The following is a 21238-nucleotide window of genomic DNA, read 5'->3' as shown; positions in this document are numbered from 1 at the left end:
CACCCTTGATTAATTAAGTATACGTGGTAGGATCATTTTGAGTTAATTTTTGTATATGGTGTGGAATAGGGGTTCAACTTCATTCTTTTGCATGTGACTATCCAGTTGTTCCAGCACCAGTTATTCTCTTTGTTGTTATTTCTAAATGGAATTGTTTTCTTAATTTCCTTTTCAGATTTTTCATTGCTAGTGTATAGAAATACTAATTTTTAATTAATTTATTTACTTATTTTGAGAGAGAGAGAGAGAGAGAGAGAGAGGGGGAGGGGCAGAGAGAAAGGGAGAGGGAGAATCATACACGGGTTCTGCAGCTGTCAGTGTGCAGAGTCTGATGCAGAGCTCGAACTCACAAACCATGAGATCATGACCTGAGTTGAAACCAAGAGTCAGACATTTAACTGACTGAGCCCCCAGGTGCCCCAGAAATACAACTAATTTTTAAGTGTTGATGTTGTACCTTCAATTTCGCTGAATGTGTGTATTATTTAGGATTTTCTGTATAATATATAAGATCATATCATCTGTGAAAAAATAGTTTTATTTCTTCATTTCCTGTTTTTCTTATCCATTAACTTTTCATTGCATGTTTTCCATCTCTTTGTCCTTTTGTTTTTTGTACTTGGAGAATTTCTCAATTTTTATGCTGTTTCCAGACTTTTATTCAGGTATTTTTTTATGTCAAGGATTATATTTTAATTTCCAATAACTGTAGTTCATTCTTTTTCTTATGGTTGTAGTATATTCACACATCTTTCTGGAGGTATTACAGTCTTATTCTATGTTATTAATGCTATTTCCTTGGCTATTCTTCTGTTTATTGAATTTAGTGGGTTTTTAAACTTTTTTTAAAAAATTTTTTATGTGTATTTATTTTTGAGAGAGAGGGAGAGGCAGAGCATGAGCAGGGGAGGGGCAGAGAGAGAGGGAGACACAGAATCCAAAACAGGCACCAGGCTCTGAGCTGTCAGCACAGAGCCTGACGTGGGGCTCAAACTCGTGGGATCATGACCTGAGCCGAAGTTGGACGCTCAGCCGACTGAGCCACCCATGCGCCCCTGTTTTTTAACTTTTTATTTATTTTTTTAAGTAGTCTTCACACCCATTGTGGGGCCTAAACTCACAACCCCGAGATCAAGAGTCACACATTCTAACCAACTGAGCCAGCCAGGCACCCCTAGTGTTTTCTTATAGTACTGATTTCCTGTAAGTGTTTGGTGATTCTTAGTTGTGTACTCATATTTTCTTTTCCCTATGTAAGATTCCTTGTTTGTCTCTCTAAATGCTATATATAATTGCTGTAGCCTTCCTCCAGTAATTGTGGGAAAGGCATGGGACAGGCTTCTTGGCTCTGGATATTACAACTTTTCTCTAAATGCTGCCTGGAAGGTGGCCTAATAGTCTTCACAGGTAGAAGAGCTTCCCCTTCCTCTTGGATGTTGTCTCCTTTCTCCATTGCTGATCTTTCTCGTGGCCACAAACATTTGCCTCTCACCACTCTTATTTGGGAGCAGATGCCTCTCCCTTTTGCTTGCTTTGGAGGTCAGGAGGGAAAGAGAACTTCCTGGCTATTCTTTCTTTAGTACCCCAACCAGTTTTCTCACATTCAGTAAGTCAAGATCTCTTTTTTGTGGACCTCAAATTCTAGTAGTGGAAGACAAACCCTAAACAAATAAAAGGTTATAATAGAACAAGTAGGGGATTACTTTATTACAAGGTGGTCAGGGAAGAACTTGTGTGTGATGGTGACATTCACAGGTGGAGACCTGTTCAAGGAACCAAAAGAAGTCCAGTAAATAGGAGAGTGTTATGAGATGATGTTTAGGAGGCATAAAGGAGACAGATTGGGTATAGCTTTGTAAGCATTCTAGTCAACCACTCTTCCTTTAGGTTGGCCAGTGCTCTCTCTTACTGTCTGTATCTGCCACCCAAGTTTGCAGCATTTTGAAACAGTTCCTTCATGTGTCATGGGCTGCTTTTCCTCCTTTAGTCATATATGTATGTGTCTGTATCTTTTTTTTCTGTTGTATCTATGAATTTGGATTTGTAATGTAGGCTAGAACTTGTATTTAACTTACCATCTTGATTCAGTTATTACTTATTAAAATTTTTCTGTAATTGAAGTGGGACCAGTGCAACATTTTCTAAATTATAATATTATTGAGAGGTTTTTTTCTTTTATCTTCAAGAAAGTAGCACTATTACTAGTCCAAAATGGGACTTTGGAAAATAAGAACTGATTGATCAGAATTTTAATAACTGTTGACATGCCCTAAGTGTCAATAATGCTGATTTAAGACTCCAGTGTACTTAGTGCCACTTAGGCCATCCTTCTTGCAAACAAATGCTGAATCCCATTATTTGAACTTTTTAAATACTCATTTGATTTTCTAGATTAGTAGAGACCATTTCCATATTTTCCAAAGTATTTGTGGTTGTGCATTTTTTATATTAATTATTATAGAGGATTTATTTTTAAAGTACTCATTTAGAATACAACAGTTAATTCTGGCATTTTGTTGGGAGGGATGGGAGGACAAGAGGAGACTGATTTTATAGCCAGCTATGGCCTGATATTAATAATATTTCTATCAAGAATTTGAAATACTTTTGAGGCCTATTGTAAGATTCTGTGTGCTTACATAAAGTTAAGAAATTTGACTTGGTAATATTTCTCTATAAATATAAATGCCTAGATATCTTGTTTTTCTATGTTTTCATGTGTATTAGGCATCTTTAACTCTGTTGAATAATATGAGCATAAATGAAAAGTTTCCTTTTAAAAGCATAGGGTTTCGGTAACCTTTTTTAGTAAATGAAGCACGTGAAGGAAACAATTTTAATTTTCAGTTTTCAAAGTTGTTATAATAAAAAATATCCGAGGCTGGAAGATTTATATTCTGCTCTTTTACTTATCTTAAGTCTAATATTTTTAAAGAAAGGGGAGGATTAATTCCTATAAGTTGAATACTTTAGATTCATTGTGATGAATAAATGCTATTAATGCAAGTATACCTAGCATTCTATTTTTGATTACTGATTAGTCAGTGCAAGAAACTCTAATGGTATAAGCAACTGATTCACCATGTCTAAATTATTACCATTTTGGTTTTTCTCTTTTTGTCTCCATTAGGAGATGTCTCCAGATGCTTCACTTCCAGGGGATCCAGAGACCTATCCTGCTGCTGTGTCAAGTGGTGGAGCCATTCATCTGCAGACAGGAGGTGGATATTTTGGCCTAAGCTTTACTTGTCCTAGTCTCAAAAATCCTATTAGCAAGAAATCCTGGACTCGCAAATTAAAAAGCTGGGCATACAGGCTACGGCAGTCAACCAGCTTTTTCAAGAGATCAAAAGTCCGTCAAGGTAGTGTGCTTACAGTCAGGGACATAGACTAGGTAACATCACTTTTCATTTACTTCTGTTTTTTTTTTGTTTCTTTGTTCATATACAGATCTTACCACTTTTTCCCACGTAGCCCATGTATGTGACATGTCCCATTAATGTCATTGCCATTTTATTTTTACTTTTGTAACTAATTTGGTTTTACAGTTATTCATTTCACGTAGATACTAAGTCTCGGGATAAATCATACGTCTGATTTTGAGTTAGGGACTTCTACAATGTTGCTTATTACATTAACACTTTTTAATTATCTAGCAGGGTTTAAGCTTTTCTACTTTTCTTCATTTTTGGTAATGTAAACAAATTTAGTCTTAATAAACAATTTTCTCTTTTCTGCTTACAATTTTGCAAAACTTACAGTGGAAACAGAAGATATGAGATCAGCAGTTGCTCCTGATCCCATTCCTCTGACAGGAGAGTCCACAGCTGATACTAGGGCTTTGAGTAGATGCAAAGTGATGAGTGGATCATTTCAGCGGGGTCGGTTCCAGGTTTGTGTTCTTTGGTTGAATCTTTATCTACAAGGGCATTGTAAAAGGTAATAGTATTGAAGATCTTGGTATGTAGATGATACTTATTTTCAGTGTAGATTAATGTCATATTTAATACACATCCCCTTACCTTTTGTAGCCTTCCAATAAAGGTGAGTCTAAAGAAATGGGGATTTTTGTAGCTGGAAAAGAGCACAGAAATGAGTCATCATTTTGGTGGGGGGTGATTGGGTCATCTTTTTAATAAATCTAATTTCTTATCCTTTAGAATCTCAGCAACTTGAATTATGGAATTTTTTTAAATTGTGGAATTTTGTTTGAGCAATATGAAGCCAATTTTCTTTACCCAAGGGGCCCACTTGAAAGACTTTGAATATGGGAATTCTAAAAGTGGCTTTTAAATTTGTGTATTATTGATAGGTATACATCACAGCACACCATCCACTTGTCTGTACCATATTTTGATATTGAATTTCTTTGTGGGTTTACTCTTTGGTTAGATAGAACCAGTCATTTTTGCCTTTTTTTGTATCTCAGGTGATTACAGTTCCTCAGCAGCAGTCAGTGAAAGTGACATCTTTTGGAATAGAACACATACCAGCATTCAATAAAATGACAACCCATTCTAGTGAAGAAGTTCTAGCCTTTACTGAAATAGCCAAGTCTCAGTTAGTGAAAATGGAAACTTCCATGTGCAATCCACAAACTTCACTTCCTTCTCAGAAGTTACGAGCTCATCGTGAAACCTTTAAAGAAGATAAAAGAATTGCCAAACAAGGTGACAACTACTCATCTTTCAACACAGCTTGTGAGACTGATGTATCTTTGATGACCCCAGAAAAGGAACCGGAAGAAAACTCAGCCATGGGAAGTAGTATGCATTCTGGACTTGAACTATTGCTTAAAGAGAGAGAGACATTTACTGCTGGGAAACATCCTAGCTCTGATAGTGAATTTTCAGCCACTCTTGCTGGCAGAGGGAGGTCAGTGGCAAAGACTGCTCCAGTGAGTGATCAGTGCTTACCACTCCGTGAAGAAAAAGCCTTTGCTCAAACACAGAGCTCACTCTTCTATTCACCATCTTCTCCAATGAGCAGTGATGATGACTCAGAAATAGAGGATGAGGATTTGAAGGTGGAGCTTCAAAGATTACGAGAAAAGTAAGGATTGTTTCTCTTTTTAAAACAAATTTTTTTTGACGTTTATTTTTGAGAGAAACAGAGCATGAATGGGGGAGGAGCAGAGAGAGAGGGAGACACAGAATCCAAAGCAGGCTCCAGGCTCTGAGCTGTTAGCACAGGGCCCGACGTAGGGCTCAAACTCAGGAGCTGTGATATCATGACCTGAGCCAAAGTCGGACACCCAACCGATTGAGCCACCCAGGCACCCCGGGATTGTTGCTTGTTTGGCACAAAGCTGAGTGCCCCAAGTTTTATAGAACAAAGTGTTTGACAGATAGCTAATTTACAATTGGTGACATTTTAATGACTGAAAATTGTTGATGATTGAGAACTGCAAAGATACCATCAGATCTCCCAGGTTAAGGTCTCAGTCCCACAGATGCCAATCATAAGTCCAGGCGGTGTTACCTATGCTTCTGACCAACCTGTTTGTTATAAATCAAAGGCACCCAGAAACCCTTCGTTGGGTTCAGTTAATTTACTAGAGTGGCTTACAGAACTCAGGAGAACAGTTTACTTCCTAGATTATCAATTTATTATAAAAGGACACAACTGAGGAATAGTCAGATGGCAAGGTGTAGGGGAAGGGGCATGGAGCTTCCATACCCTCTTGGGAGTGACACTCTCCTAGCACCTTCATGTGTTTACCAACCTAGAAACTCTCCAAACCCTATAGTTCAGGGATTTTTCTGGAAGCTTCATTATGGTAGGCACAATTGATGAAATCATTGGCCACTGGCGACTAATAAATTCAGTTTGTAGCTTCTGTCCACTCCCCGGAGGTGGAGTGGGGGGAGCTGAAAGTCCCACTGTAATCACTGAGTTGGTTCTCCTGGCAAGCAGTCTCCATCCTTAGGGGCTTTTTAAAAGTAAGGTCATTAATATAAACTCAGGTGTGATTCCAAGGGGCTTGTGATAAATAAGATTCCTTTCACCTTTATCACTCTGGAGCTATTTTAGGAACTGGAGCTATTTGAGGAAAACAGACCAAATATTAAAACGAAAGATTCTCCCACTGCTCTTTGTAGCTTAGGAAATTACAAGAGTTTTCAGAAATAGGTGCCAGGAACAGGGATAAAGATGCTAATGTAAATCATAATATCACAACAGTAATAAAGCACACAAAACAGTCTCGTACTTCTCGTGCCCTGATCACATTTCTCAGAGGCAACCACTGTGAACTGTTTGGTATGCCTGACCTGTAATTTTTCTATGCATTTACAAATACATACTTTTTTCTTTTTATAAAAGTGGGGTAATATATGTTATTCTAATTTTTTTTACTTAACATTGTGCACGTGTGTGTGTGTGTGTGTTTGTATACACACGTTTGCACAAATAGTCTTTGTTCCATACATTAGAATAGCCAAAGTTTATTTAATCCCTCATTAATGGACATTTCAGTTTTATTCCATGTTTTTCTTTTTTTTTTTTTTAACATTTTATTTTTATTTTTGGGACAGAGAGAGACAGAGCATGAACGGGGGAGGGGCAGAGAGAGAGGAAGACACAGAATCGGAAACAGGCTCCAGGCTCTGAGCCATCAGCCCAGAGCCTGACGCGGGGCTCGAACTCCTGGACCGCGAGATCGTGACCTGGCTGAAGTCGGACTCTTAACCGACTGCGCCACCCAGGCGCCCCTTATTCCATGTTTTTCTTATGTAAACAATTTAAATAAAAACTTGAAATGTTAAAAAATGAAAAATAATGTTGAAGTACACAAAGTAAACATCCTTACATTTTTACATAATTATGTGAGTATTTTTTGTAGGATAGATACCCAAAAATAGAATTTCTGGGTTAAAAGGTATGTGCACATGAAATTGATAGATACTGCTAAAATTGTTGTCCAAGGTAGCTGTATCATTTTATACACCAAACAAAAATATATGAAAGTGGGGCACCTTGCTAGCTCAGTCATGATCATGAGTTCAAGCCCCAAGGTTGGGTGTAGAGATTACTTTAAAAAATATATGAGAGCCTGTCTTCCCACTTCTTAACCAACTGAGCCACCCAAGTGCCCCATCTGTCTTCCCATTTCTTAGCAACATTGGACTGGATATTTTTTTGAATGTTTATTTATTTTTGAGAGAGAGACAGATAGACAGACAGACAGAGCATGAGTGCAGGAGAGGCAGAGAGAGAGGGAGACACAGAATCCAAAGCAGGCTCCATCCAGGCTCCGAGCTGTCAGCACAGAACCCAACGCAGGGTTCAAACTCCTGAACCGTGAGAACATTACCTGAGCCAAAGTTGGACATTCAACCAACTGAGCCACCCAGGTGCCCCAACATTGGACTGGATATTATTTATCCTTTTTCTTTTATTCCAATCAGATGAATTTAAAAATTTTTCTTAAAAAATAATTTTATTCTCCTAGTTAAAAGTGAAGTTGTACATCATCTCATATTTATTGGCTACTTGTATTTCCTCTTCTTTGGAGTCACCTTCTCATATTCTTTCCCCTTTTTTCTATTACGTTTCTTTTTTTTTCTCTTATTGAGTTTTAGGAACTATTTGTGTATTCTATGAATCTTTTACTGTATGTTGAAAATATTTTCTTGTTTATATTTGCAACATATAATAAAGAAAAGGTTAATATTACTAATACTGTGTGACTTTAAATTTTGTTTTATTGTCTTTCACTATATTGAAGTTTTAGAAATTTTTTCTTGTCAATTTGTTTACTTTTTTCATTTTATTAAAATCATTTCACATATTTTTAAATTTATTTTAAGAGAGAGAGAGAGAGAGAGAGCACCCAAGAGAGTAGGGGAATGGCAGAGAGGGAGGGAGAGAGAGAATCCCAAGCAGTCCCTACCCCCATCAGCACAGAGCCAGAGACAGGGCTGGATCTCATGAACCATGAGATGACCTGAGCCAAAATCAAGAGTCAGACGCTTAACCAAGTGAGCCACGTAGGCACTCCAGTTTGTTTAATTTTTTCTTAATGTCTGATTAATGTTGTGCTTAGGAAAGCATATCCCATCCTAAAACTGTGAATATTCTTTATTTTTACATTCTTAATCTAAATTCCTTGTTAAACTTTACTTGTATTGCATAGAGTTTTTTGGCTTATCTGTATGGTGTCAGTGCTATTAAAATGCTTTCTGCATTATTTTCATTTAGACACATTCAGGAGGTGGTAAATCTTCAAACCCAGCAGAATAAGGAGCTGCAAGAGCTCTATGAACGCCTTCGGGCAATTAAAGATAGCAAAATCCAATCATCAGAGGCTCCTCTGCCACCATCATCACCACGTAGACCAAGATCTTTCAAAAGCAAACTTCGCAGCCGCCCCCAGTCCTGGACACATGTGGACAATGTCGCAGTTGCCACAGGTAAAGCGGTCCTGAAAGTGGTTTTAAAAAACTGGTGAAAGATCAGCAAAATTAGAAATATAATGATATAAAGTTTATTTCTTATTAAGCTAATATGCTCTAAAGAAGTGCACATTATCCTGAGATTCTTTTCTACCTTTTTGGTATTAAGTATTCTTTTATGAAATAATGGTGAGGATAGATGATAGATTCTGGAGAGCATGTGAGTGTGTTTTATGTTTTTATTTGGGAAACAAACACGTGGAAGCCCAATTTCTTTTCTTGTTTTTTTACATATGAAATTTATTGTCAAATTGGTTTCCATACAACACCCAGTGCTCATCCCAACAGGTGCCCTCTTCAATACCCATCACCCACCCTCCCCCCCTCCCACTCCCCATCAACCCTCAGTTTGTTCTCAGTTTTTAAGAGTCTCTTATGTTCTGGCTCCCTCCCTCTCTAACCTCTTTTTTTTTCTTCCCCTCCCCCATGGTCTTCTGTTAAGTTTCTCAGGATCCACATAAGAGTGAAAACATATGGTATCTGTCTTTCTCTGTATACTTATTTCACTTAGCAGAACACTCTCCAGTTCCATCCACGTTGCTACAAAAGGCCATATTTCATTCTTTCTCGTTGCCATGTAGTATTCCACTGTGTATATAAACCACAACTTTTGCCTGCTGCTCATTTTGTGTCTACGTCTTCATTCTTCGAAGAAGCAGGGAGACAACGAACTCCAGGTAGTGAGGTAAAAAAAATCCTGCAACAATAGTATTCCACAGGTGACTAAGGCTCTATTTATTTTATTTTACTCTTTTTTTCCTTCTTTTCTCCAGAGTGGATTTCTCCATTAATTGATCTTCTTGTTGGCTGATTCTTTATTTTGCCCTCCCATATCTGTTGTTGAGCCACTCTAGTGAATTTTTTATTTCACTTATTGTACTTTTAAACTCCAGAATTTGTTTTTTGAAATAATTTCTATCTCTATTGATATTCTCTATTTGATTTGAGACATTGTTATCATACTTTCCTTTAAATTTTTAGGCATAGTTTCTTTAAATTTGAATACAGGCTTTGTCTACTAAGACCAAAATCTAGGCCCCCTTCAGGATGTTTTTGTTGACTTTTTTTGTCTGTATATGTGGCATATGTTACTATTTCTTTGCATGTCTCTTAATTTTTTGATAAAAACTGGACACTATAGGTAATATATTGTAACAGCTCTAGTATCAGATTCTTCCATCCTCTTCCCCACCAAGGTCTATTGTATTTTGTTTATTATTGTTCTGGTATTTTCTTGGTATTGGTATTCATTTAGTGATTTTCCAACACTACTCTATATTCCCTGCAGTGTAGGCCATTGAGTTCTTTACAACTTAAAAAAAATTTGTTTTGGGGGGCACCTGGGTGCCTCAGTCAGTTAAGCATCCAACTGAGGTCACGATCTCACATTTGCAAGTTCGAGCCCCACATCAGGCTCTGTGCTGACAGCTCAGAGCCTGGAGCCTGCTTCAGATTCTGTGTCTCCCTCTCTCTCTGCCCTTCCCCCGCTCACACTCTGTCTCTCTCTCAAAAATAAATAAACATTAAAAAAATTTTTTTTAATTTTGTTTTGGGGTGCCTGGGTGGCTCAGTTGGTTAAGCATCTGACTCTTGATTTCAGTTTAGTTCATGATCTCAGGGTTTGTGAAGTTGAGCCCCACATCTGACTCTGCGCTGATTGCTCAGAGCCTGCTTGGGATTTTCTACCTCCTTCTCTCTCTGCCCCTCCCCTGCTTCCGTGTGCTCTCTTCTCAGAATAAATAAGTAAACTTAAAAATAAATAAAATGAATTTAAAAACTTTGTTTTTATTTTTAAGCCTGGCATGCTAAGGTTCATACCTGGGTCAGTACATTTAGTGGTGAGCCAATGATTGGCCAGAAGATTTCATTAAATGACTCATCTGGATATTTTTGCCAAGGGAATCTCTGTGGGAAGGCGCACACTTTCTAGCTTTACTTTACAAGAAAACTTTTGAATTTCTTTCCTGCTTGTCCAGGAACTGAAGTGCAGCCAGAATTGAGTGATTGGTACTTTTTCCTTTCTTAGGTCTTTCCTGGCTTGCCAGACATTTATATTCCCAGGAATATGCCAGAGGTTTTAAAAGTTTCCTATGGTCATCTAATTGCCCTAGAATTCTTTTTTAATTCTAGGCCAGATTCTTGTTTGCCCCAACTGAATCACTGCATCTGAGTTGTTGCCAGTGCTTTCCTATTGTTTCAGTAATGCCCTGGAGGTAGCTCCTTACCCTCCCTACTCCCCAGACCCAGCCTGCCTGGGCTGACCTGAGCCTAAGTGAAACCAAATATCTACCACACTCTAAGAATAGAGATTTTTCTGGGTTGTTGCAAGTTCAGATGACTGTGCTCTGGGGATGGTACTTTTAAGGGAACTCAAAAAGAGGTCTGATCTCTATTGTCTGCAATGCTGCTGGCCTTTAGCTATCCCAACACTGAGCTGGGAGGGAAGCCGGGAGGGGAATTACCACAAGTTAAAATGTCACAGATCTCATTAGTTTGTCTTGAATAAATGATTTTTATTTCATTCTGTGTCTCTGGATAATTGTCAGAGTTCTGAAATAGTTGGTTTGAGTTGTTTTGCCCATATTTTTATTGTTGTAAGAGCAAGTTCACCTAGGCCCTTATTCTGCATTTTTGAAGTCTTTCTCCTCCCTCTTTTTCTATTATCTGAAAGAACTTGTGTTGAATTAGTACTATTTCTTCTTTAACTGTCTGGAAGAATTTTTCAATGAAACCACTTGGGTTCAGAGATTTCTATTTTGGGAACTTTTTCACTACAAATTCAAATTGTTTAATAGTAGTTACAAGATTTATTCACGTTATACATTTCCTGTTGAGTAAGTTTTGGTAGTTTGTGGTTTTTGAGGCTTGGTCCATTTCATCTAAGTTGTTGTGTTTATTGTTATGCCCAGAATTCGTGATCCCCAAAGACCACCTGGGAGCCGAGTCCAATGCAAAAGCAAAAGAGCCTTTATTTGAGCTAGCTCGAGCTCAATCCCCTACCTGCACCGACGCAGCGGTGAGATACCAGGGAGAGAGAGCAAGTTTCAAAAGCACAAAGGTTTTATTGGGGTCTAGGGGCAGTTGGTGAGGTAATGGCTGTGGCCTCAGCCAATTGGCTGGAGAAGGGTCATGGCCTCGGCTGATTGGCTGGGGAAGGGTCGTGGCCTCGGCCGATTGGCTAGGGAAGGGTCAAAGTCCTGTTACACAGGTCGCCAGGCCCGTTTTGATCCGGAAGTTTGACCGGGTGAGCGGGAGGTTACTCAAGGGGAGGAGGCGTGGTCAAGGTGGAGGACACAGAGCAAGATGCAGTCGGCCGGCATAGGTCCGCTGTTTCATTTATAATTGTTTATTATTATCTTTTTAATGTCTTGGGAACCTGTAGTGACATCACCTATTTCTGGAATTTGTAATTTGTATCTTCCCTTTTTTTTCTTTGTTGTCTTGACAGAGGTTTATCAATTTTATTGATCTTTTCAAAGAAAGCCAGTGTTTGCTTTTATTGTTTTTTTCTATTGTTTTCCTGTTTTAAATTTCATTGATTTCTGCTCTTCATTATTTTCTTCCTTTTACACATGCTTTGTTTTTATTTTGCCCTTTCTCTAGTTTCTTTAAATGGAAGCTAAGATCATTGATGTGTGAGACCTCTTTCATTTTTTTTTATATGAAATTTATTGACAAATTGGTTTCCATACAACACCCAGTGCTCATCCCAAAAGGTGCCCTCCTCAATACCCATCACCCACCCTCTCCTCCCTCCCACCCCCCATCAACCCTCAGTTTGTTCTCAGTTTTTAACAGTCTCTTATGCTTTGGCTCTCTCCCACTCTAACCTCTTTTATTTTTTTCCTTCCCCTCCCCCATGGGTTCCTGTTAAGTTTCTCAGGATCCACATAAGAGTGAAACCATATGGTATCTGTCTTTCTCTGTATGGTTTATTTCACTTAGCATCACACTCTCCAGTTCCATCCATGCTACAAAAGGCCATATTTCATTTTTTCTCATTGCCACGTAGTATTCCATTGTGTATATAAACCACAATTTCTTTCTCCATTCATCAGTTGATGGACATTTAGGCTCTTTCCATAATTTGGCTATTGTTGAGAGTGCTGCTATGAACATTGGGGTACAAGTGGCCCTATGCATCAGTACTCCTGTATCCCTTGGATAAATTCCTAGCAGTGCTATTGCTGGGTCATAGGGTAGGTCTATTTTTAATTTTCTGAGGAACCTCCACACTGCTTTCCAGAGTGGCTGCACCAATTTGCATTCCCACCAACAGTGCAAGAGGGTTCCCGTTTCTCCACATCCTCTCCAGCATCTATAGTCTCCTGATTTGTTCATTTTGGCCACTCTGACTGGCGTGAGGTGATACCTGAGTGTGGTTTTGATTTGTATTTCCCTGATAAGGAGTGACGCTGAACATCTTTTCATGTGCCTGTTGGCCATCCGGATGTCTTCTTTAGAAAAGTGTCTATTCATGTTTTCTGCCCATTTCTTCACTGGGTTATTTGTTTTTCGGGTGTGGAGTTTGGTGAGCTCTTTATAGATTTTGGACACTAGCCCTTTGTCCGATATGTCATTTGTGAATATCTTTTCCATATTCCGTTGGTTGCCTTTTAGTTTTGTTGGTTGTTTCCTTTGCTGTGCAGAAGCTTTTTATCTTCATAAGGTCCCAGTAATTCACTTTTGCTTTTAATTCCCTTGCCTTTGGGGATGTGTCGAGTAAGAGATTGCTACGGCTGAGGTCAGAGAGGTCTTTTCCTGCTTTCTCCTCTAAGGTTTTGATGGTTTCCTGTCTCACATTTAGGTCCTTTATCCATTTGGAGTTTATTTTTGTGAATGGTGTGAGAAAGTGGTCTAGTTTCAACCTTCTGCATGTTGCTGTCCAGTTCTCCCAGCACCATTTGTTAAAGAGGCTGTCTTTTTTCCATTGGATGTTCTTTCCTGCTTTGTCAAAGATGAGTTGGCCATACGATTGTGGGTCTAGTTCTGGGGTTTCTATTCTATTCCATTGGTCTATGTGTCTGTTTTTGTGCCAACACCATGCTGTCTTGATGATGACAGCTTTGTAGTAGAGGCTAAAGTCTGGGATTGTGATGCCTCCTGCTTTGGTCTTCTTGTTCAAAATTCCTTTGGCTATTCGGGGCCTTTTGTGGTTCCATATGAATTTTAGGATTGCTTGTTCTAGTTTCGAGAAGAATGCTGGTGCAATTTGGATTGGGATTGCATTGAATGTGTAGATAGCTTTGGGTAGTATTGACATTTTAACAATATTTATTTTTCCAATCCATGAGCAGGGAATGTCTTTCCATTTCTTTAAATCTTCTTCAATTTCCTTCATAAGCTTTCTATAGTTTTCAGCATACAGATCCTTTACATCTTTGGTTAGATTTATTCTTAGGTATTTTATGCTTCTTGGTGCAATTGTGAATGGGATCAGTTTCTTTATTTGTCTTTCTGTTGCTTCATTGTTAGTGTATAAGAATGCAACTGATTTCTGTACATTGATTTTGTATCCTGCAACTTTGCTGAATTCATGTATCAGTTCTAGCAGACTTTTGGTGGAGTCTATCGGATTTTCCATGTATAATATCATGTCATCTGCAAAAAGCGAAAGCTTGACTTCATCTTTGCCAATTTTGATGCCTTTGATTTCCTTTTGTTGTCTGATTGCCGATGCTAGAACTTCCAGCACTATGTTAAACAGCAGCGGTGAGAGGGGGCATCCTTGTCGTGTTCCTGATCTCAGGGAAAAAGCTCTCAGTTTTTCCCCGTTGAGGATGATGTTAGCTGTGGGCTTTTCATAAATGGCTTTTATGATGTTTAAGTATGTTCCTTCTATCCCGACTTTCTCAAGGGTTTTTATTAAGAAAGGGTGCTGGATTTTGTCAAAGGCCTTTTCTGCATCGATTGACAGGATCATATGGTTCTTCTCTTTTTTTTTTGTTAATGTGATGTATCACGTTGATTGATTTGCGAATGTTGAACCAGCCCTGCATCCCAGGAATGAATCCCACTTGATCATGGTGAATAATTCTTTTTATATGCTGTTGAATTAGATTTGTTAGTATCTTATTGAGAATTTTTGCATCCATATTCATCAGGGATATTGGCCTGTAGTTCTCTTTTTTTACTGGGTCTCTGTCTGGTTTAGGAATCAAAGTAATACTGGCTTCATAGAATGAGTCTGGAAGTTTTCCTTCCCTTTCTATTTCTTGGAATAGCTTGAGAAGGATAGGTATTATCTCTGCTTTAAACGTCTGGTAGAACTACCCTGGGAAGCCATCTGGTCCTGGACTCTTATTTGTTGGGAAATTTTTGATAACCGATTCAATTTCTTCGCTGGTTATGGGTCTGTTCAAGCTTTCTCTTTCCTCCTGATTGAGTTTTGGAAGACTGTGGGTGTTCAGGAATTTGTCCATTTCTTCCAGGTTGTCCAATTTGTTGGCATATAATTTTTCATAGTATTCCCTGATAATTGTTTGTATCTCTGAGGGATTGGTTGTAATAATTCCATTTTCATTCATGATTTTATCTATTTGGGTCATCTCCCTTTTCTTTTTGAGAAGCCTGGCTAGAGGTTTGTCAATTTTGTTTATTTTTTCAAAAAAACAACTCTTGGTTTCGTTGATCTGCTCTACAGTTTTTTTAGATTCTATATTGTTGATTACTGCTCTGATCTTTATTATTTCTCTTCTTCTGCTGGGTTTAGGCTGCCTTTGCTGTTCTGCTTCTAGTTCCTTTAGGTGTGCTGTTAGATTTTGTATTTGGGATTTTTCTTGTTTCTTGAGATAGGCCTGGATTGCAATGTATTTTCCTCTCAGGACTGCCTTCGCTGCGTCCCAAAGCGTTTGGATTGTTGTATTTTCATTTTCGTTTGTTTCCATATATTTTTTAATTTCTACTCTAATTGCCTGGTTGACCCACTCATTCGTTAGTAGGGTGTTCTTTAACCTCCATGCTTTTGGAGGTTTTCCAGACTTTTTCCTGTGGTTGATTTCAAGCTTCACAGCATTGTGGTCTGAAAGTATGCATGGTATAATTTCAATTCTTGTAAACTTATGAAGGGCTGTTTTGTGACCCAGTATATGATCTATCTTGGAGAATGTTCCATGTGCACTCGAGAAGAAAGTATATTCTGTTGCTTTGGGATGTAGACTTCTAAATAGATCTGTCAAGTCCATCTGATCCAATGTCTCATTCAGGGCCCTTGTTTCTTTATTGACCGTGTGTCTAGATGATCTATCCATTTCTGTAAGTGGGGTGTTAAAGTCCCCTGCAATGACCACATTCTTATCAATAAGGTTGCTTATGTTTATGAGTAATTGTTTTATATATTTGGGGGCTCCGGTATTCGGCTCATAGACATTTATAATTGTTAACTCTTCCTGATGGATAGACCCTGTAACTATTATATAATGTCCTTCTTCATCTCTTGTTACAGCCTTAAATTGAAAGTCTAGTTTGTCTGATATAAGTATGGCTACTCCAGCTTTCTTTTGGCTTCCAGTAGCATGATAAATAGTTCTCCATCCCCTCACTCTCAATCTAAAGGTGTCCTCAGGTCTAAAATGAGTCTCTTGTAGACAGAAAATAGATGGGTCTTGTTTTTTTATCCATTCTGATACCCTCTGTCTTTTGGTTGGCGCATTTAATCCATTTACATTCAGTGTTATTATAGAAAGATACGGGTTTAGAGTCATTGTGATGTCTGTATGTTTTATGCTTGTAGTGATGTCTCTGGGACTTTGTCTCACAGGGTCCCCCTTAGGATCTCTTGTAGGGCTGGTTTAGTGGTGACAAATTCCTTCAGTTTTTGTTTGTTTGGGAAGACCTTTATCTCTCCTTCTATTCTAAATGACACACTTGCTGGATAAAGGATTCTCGGCTGCATATTTTTTCTGTCTAGCACCCTGAAAATCTCGTGCCAATTCTTTCTGGCCTGCCAAGTTTCAAAAGAGAGATCAGTCACGAGTCTTATAGGTCTCCCTTTATATGTGAGAGCACGTTTACCCCTTGCTGCTTTCAGAATTTTCTCTTTATTCTTGTATTTTGCCAGTTTCACTATGATATGTCGTGCAGAAGATCGATTCAAGTTCCGTCTGAAGGGAGTTCTCTGTGCCTCTTGGATTTCAATACCTTTTTCCTTCCCCAGTTCAGGGAAGTTCTCAGCTATTATTTCTTCAAGTACCCCTTCAGCACCTTTCCCTCTCTCTTCCTCCTCTGGGATACCAATTATGCGTATATTATTTCTTTTTAGTGTATCACTTAGTTCTCTAATTTTCCCCTCATACTCCTGGATTTTTTTATCTCTCTTTTTCTCAGCTTCCTCTTTTTCCATAACTTTATCTTCCAGTTCACCTATTCTCTCCTCTGCCTCTTCAAGCCGAGCTGTGTTGGTTTCCATTTTGTTATGCATTTCGTTTAAAGCGTTTTTCAGCTCCTCGTGACTGTTCCTTAGTCCCTCGATCTCTGTAGCAAGAGATTCTCTGCTGTCCTGTATACTGTTTTCAAGCCCAGCGATTAATTTTATGACTATTATTCTAAATTCACTTTCTGTTATATTATTTAAATCCTTTTTGATCAGCTCATTAGCTGTTGTTATTTCCTGGAGATTCTTCTGAGGGGAATTCTTCCGCTTGGTCATTTTGGATAGTCCCTGGCGTGGTGAGGACCTGCAGGGCACTTCCCCTGTGCTGTGGTGTATAACTGGAGTTGGTGGGCGGGGCCGCAGTCTGACCTGATGTCTGCCCCCAGCCCACCGCTGGGGCCACAGTCAGACCGGTGTGTGCCTTCTCTTCCCCTCTCCTAGGGGCGGGATTCACTGTGGGGTGGTGTGGCCTGTCTGGGCTACTTGCACACTGCCAGGCTTGTGATGCTGGGGATCTGGTGTATTAGCTGGGGTGGGTAGGCAAGGTGCATGGGGGCAGGAGGGGCAGGCTTAGCTCGCTTCTCCTTAGGTGATCCACTTCAGGAGGGGCCCTGTGGCAGCGGGAGGGAGTCAGATCCGCTGCCGGAGGTTTGGCTCCGCAGAAGCACAGAGTTGGGTGTTTGCGCGGAGCGAGCAAGTTCCCTGGCAGGAACTGGTTCTCTTTGGGATTTTGGCTGGGGGATGGGCGGGGGAGATGGCGCTGGCGAGCGCCTTTGTTCCCCACCAAACTGAGCTCTGTTGTCAGGGGGCTCAGCAGCTCTCCCTCCCTTTGTCCTCCAGCCTTCCCGCTTTCCGAGCAGAGCTGTTAACTTATGACCTCCCAGACGCTAAGTCGCGCTTGCTGTCGGAACACAGTCCGTCAGGCCCCTCCACTTTTGCCAGCCAGACTCGGGGGCTCTGCTTGGCCGGCGAGCCGCCCCTCCACCCCGGCTCCCTCCCGCCAGTCCGTGGAGCGGGCACCGCCTCGCCGCCCTTCCTACCCTCTTCCGTGGGCCTCTCGTCTGCGCTTGGCTCCGGCGATCCATTCTGCTAATCCTCTGGCGGTTTTCTGGGTTATTTAGGCAGGTGTAGGTGGAATCTAAGTGAGCAGCAGGACGTGCGGTGAGCCCAGCGTCCTCCTAAGCCGCCATCTTCCCGCTATCCTCTCAAAAATAAAAAACTCTTTCATTTTTTTAATACAAGCATTTAATGCTATAAACTTTCCTAAAAGTACCACTTTGGCTACATCTACTATGATTTTTTAAAACTAAGCTTTATTCGTGGGGGAAGTTTTAGATTTGCAGAAAAATTATTAAGATAGTACAGAGAGTAGTTTCCTAAGATAGTACTGAGAGTACCCCACACCCAGTTTCCCCAATTACTAACATCTTACATTAGTATGGTACACTTGTCACAACTAATAAACCAATCTTGATACATTATCATTAACTATAGTCCATATTTTACTCTGATCTCCTTAATTTTGACCTTATCTTTCTTCTGTCCCAAGATCCCATCCAGGATATTATGTTATATTTAATGTTCATGCCCCCTTAGGCTTTTCTTGGTTCTAACAGGTTCTCAGAACTTCCTTGTTTTTGATGACTGAAAGTTTTGAGGAGTACTAGTCAGTTATTTTGTAGAATTTTGTTTTTGAAGGCTTCTTTGTTTACTGGCACCAGAAGAGGCTAATTTTGTATATTTCCTGCGCCAGTCTTAAAAGCCACCATTCCTAAAAGGAATTGTAATTCCTTTTATTGGAGAATAGACTAGAAACCAAGATCTGGGTGCCTGGTATGCATTATAATTGCTACTGTGGTATCATTGCTTTTAAGTTTTCTCTGCTGACAGATAAGGAAATACATGTATGCATACTAACTGACATATATCCATATCTATGAATATTTCCATATGTAAACATCTGTATCCATAGTAAGGTAAACATGCATTCATATTGCTATCTCTAAGTTGAATCCATTACCACATGGATCATTATAGCCTTCTCTCCTTGTTTGTCTGTAACCTCCCACTCCAAAAGTGAGAAACCTGGCTCCCACCATCCTCCATCCATTTACTTAATTCTTCAATTCCAGTATAAGGTATCGTGGTTTCAGAATTGCGAACTTATACCCCAGTGGGAAACACATGTATCAACTACAATACAGTGCTGGTGTGCAGTTTCATTTGCCTTTGACATTGTAGGTGTCACTCATTTCCAAAGTTATGTAGGTCAGCACTTATTTCTCTACTCCATTATGGTAGGTTCCTTTATACATTGTAATGATTAGAGTCTTTTGTCACATTCTGCAATCCTCTGACCTCCTAAGTGATTTTTTAATAATTTGTACACAGTGAGGTTTACTCTTTGTTCTCTAGCATTCCCTAGGTTTCGATGTTGTATTTTGGGTTATTTTTTTCAGTTCCAAATTTTTTTGATTTGCCTTGAGAGTTCCTTTTTGTTCCATAGTTTATTTTGGTAATATGATGTTTAGTTTCCAAGTGTTTTGAGATTTTATTGTTATCCCTTTGTTACTCATTTGTACTTTACTTTCATTATGACCAGAAAATATATTTCCAATCATTTTGATTCCTCTTAATTTCTTAAGGTTGGTTTTATGACCCAGGATATGGTCTATTTTGGTGAATGTTTTATGTGCAATTGAAAATAATGTATAACCCTGTTTTTGAGTAGAGTGTTCTCTAAATGTCAGATCTAGATGTTTGAATTAGGTATTGTTCGATTATTCTGTATCCTTGCTCATTTGCTGTCCACTACTTCTATTGTTTACTGAGAGAAGAGTGTAAGAGACTCCAACTGTAATTGTGGATTTGTCCAAAGGAATGTAGAAACCTTATATCCATAAAGGTCTCTTCCTTCTTTATAATTGTCTTATGTACTATATCTACATATATGGTAAACTCCATCACACAGTGTTATAATTCAGTTTTGCTTGAGTTTCAGAATTCTAAAGAAGAATGTACTTATTCTCTTATCTACCATTTTGTTGGTCTCCCTTCATTCCTACTCTTTCATGTTTCCCACTACTATAATCTCCCTCTGTTCGAAGAATTTCCTTTAGTTAGAACAGGTCTGCTGGTGACTAATACTCTTAATTTTTTTTTTATCTGAGAATGTCTTTTTTCACCTTAATTCCTGAAGGATATTTTTATTGCATATAGAATTCTGAGTTGACAGTTCTGTCTTTTAGCATTTAAAAAATACTGTGCCACTTACTTTTGGCTTCCATGATTTATGATGAGAAATCTATAGATATTTGGATCATTGTTTTCCTGTATGAAATGTATTGTGTTGCTCTGGTTGCTTTAAGAATTTTTCCCTTCTTATTTTTCAGCACTTTTTCAGTTTCAGTTTTAGCAATTATAATGTGTTTAGACAGGAGTTTCTTTGTGTTTTATCCTGTTTGGGGTTCACTGAGCTTCTTGAATATGTTGTAGGTTTATGTCTTTTGCCAAAATTAACAAATTTCAGTTTATATGTCTTCAAATATCTTTTTTCTTATCACCTCTTTTTTTCACTTTGCTTCTGGGACTCTGATGATATAAATTTTTGATGTTTTGCTGTTGTCCCATAGGTCTCTTAGTTTCTGTTCATGCTTGTTTTTCAATCTTATTTCTCTCTTAAAATTGAAATGTCTTCTGTCATCTTCCTTTTGCTATTGCCATCCAAGGAGAGTTTTTGTTTTTTGATTATTTTATTTTTTGGTTCTAAAATTTCCTGTATGTTCTCCTCTTTATCTATTTCTTTACTGAGGCTTTCTACTTTGCTTAGTTTCAACAGTTTTTGTGATTTGAGCTATTTGAGCATTTTTATCATTGCAGCTTTAAAAAGTCTGTTAGAGGGGCGCCTGGGTGGCTCAGTCTGTTGAACATCCAACTTCTGTTCAGGTCCTGATCTCATGGTTTGTGAGTTCAAGCCTCGCATTGGGTTTGCTCACTGCTGTCAGCACAGAGCCTGCTTTAGGATTCTCTGTCCCTCTCCTCCTCCTCTCTCTCTCTCTTTCTCTCTCTCTCTCTCTGGCCTTCCCCTGCTTGCTCTCTCTCTCTTCCCAAAATAAACAAATAGAAAAAAATTAAAAGCCTTTGTTAGATAATTCCAACATCTGTATCATCCTGAATAGTATCTGTTGATTATCTTTTCCCATGTGAGTTGGAATTGTCCTGGTTCTGTGTATGCCAAATCATGTTTGATTTTATTTTGGACATTTTGAGTATTCTGTTATGAGACTCTAGTGTCTTTTAAATATCCTATCTAGAATGTAGATTTTTTTTATACGAAGTGATTGACCCAGTTATTTTTTTCCTTGAGTTCTAGCCTATCTTCTGTGGTCTCTTGTTCCAATGTCAGTTCAGT

The 21238-nt window shown here is 38.9% G+C and overlaps 1 protein-coding gene across 6 annotated transcripts in view; it reads left to right on the top strand.

The window, feature by feature from the left end:
• WNK3 (WNK lysine deficient protein kinase 3) overlaps nucleotides 1-21238 on the top strand; it is a 189016-nt gene that overhangs the window by 147987 nt on the left and 19791 nt on the right. For 4 of the 6 annotated variants that reach the window (XM_019823858.1, XM_019823859.1, XM_019823860.3 and 1 more), the window contains exons 18-21: nucleotides 3131-3362; nucleotides 3762-3892; nucleotides 4430-5052; nucleotides 8203-8414. In XM_019823858.1, the coding sequence (XP_019679417.1) occupies nucleotides 3131-3362; nucleotides 3762-3892; nucleotides 4430-5052; nucleotides 8203-8414 (1198 nt within the window). The remainder of the gene's footprint in view (nucleotides 1-3130; nucleotides 3363-3761; nucleotides 3893-4429; nucleotides 5053-8202; nucleotides 8415-21238) is intronic. The other 2 variants (XM_045050523.1, XM_004000545.4) reach the window with 1 other exon arrangement.

This window comes from Felis catus, chromosome X, assembly GCF_018350175.1.
Source record: "Felis catus isolate Fca126 chromosome X, F.catus_Fca126_mat1.0, whole genome shotgun sequence".
NCBI classification, from domain to species: domain Eukaryota; kingdom Metazoa; phylum Chordata; class Mammalia; order Carnivora; family Felidae; genus Felis; species Felis catus.
Note: the sequence above shows the minus strand (reverse complement) of the source record. Positions and strands in the feature narration are given on the sequence as shown.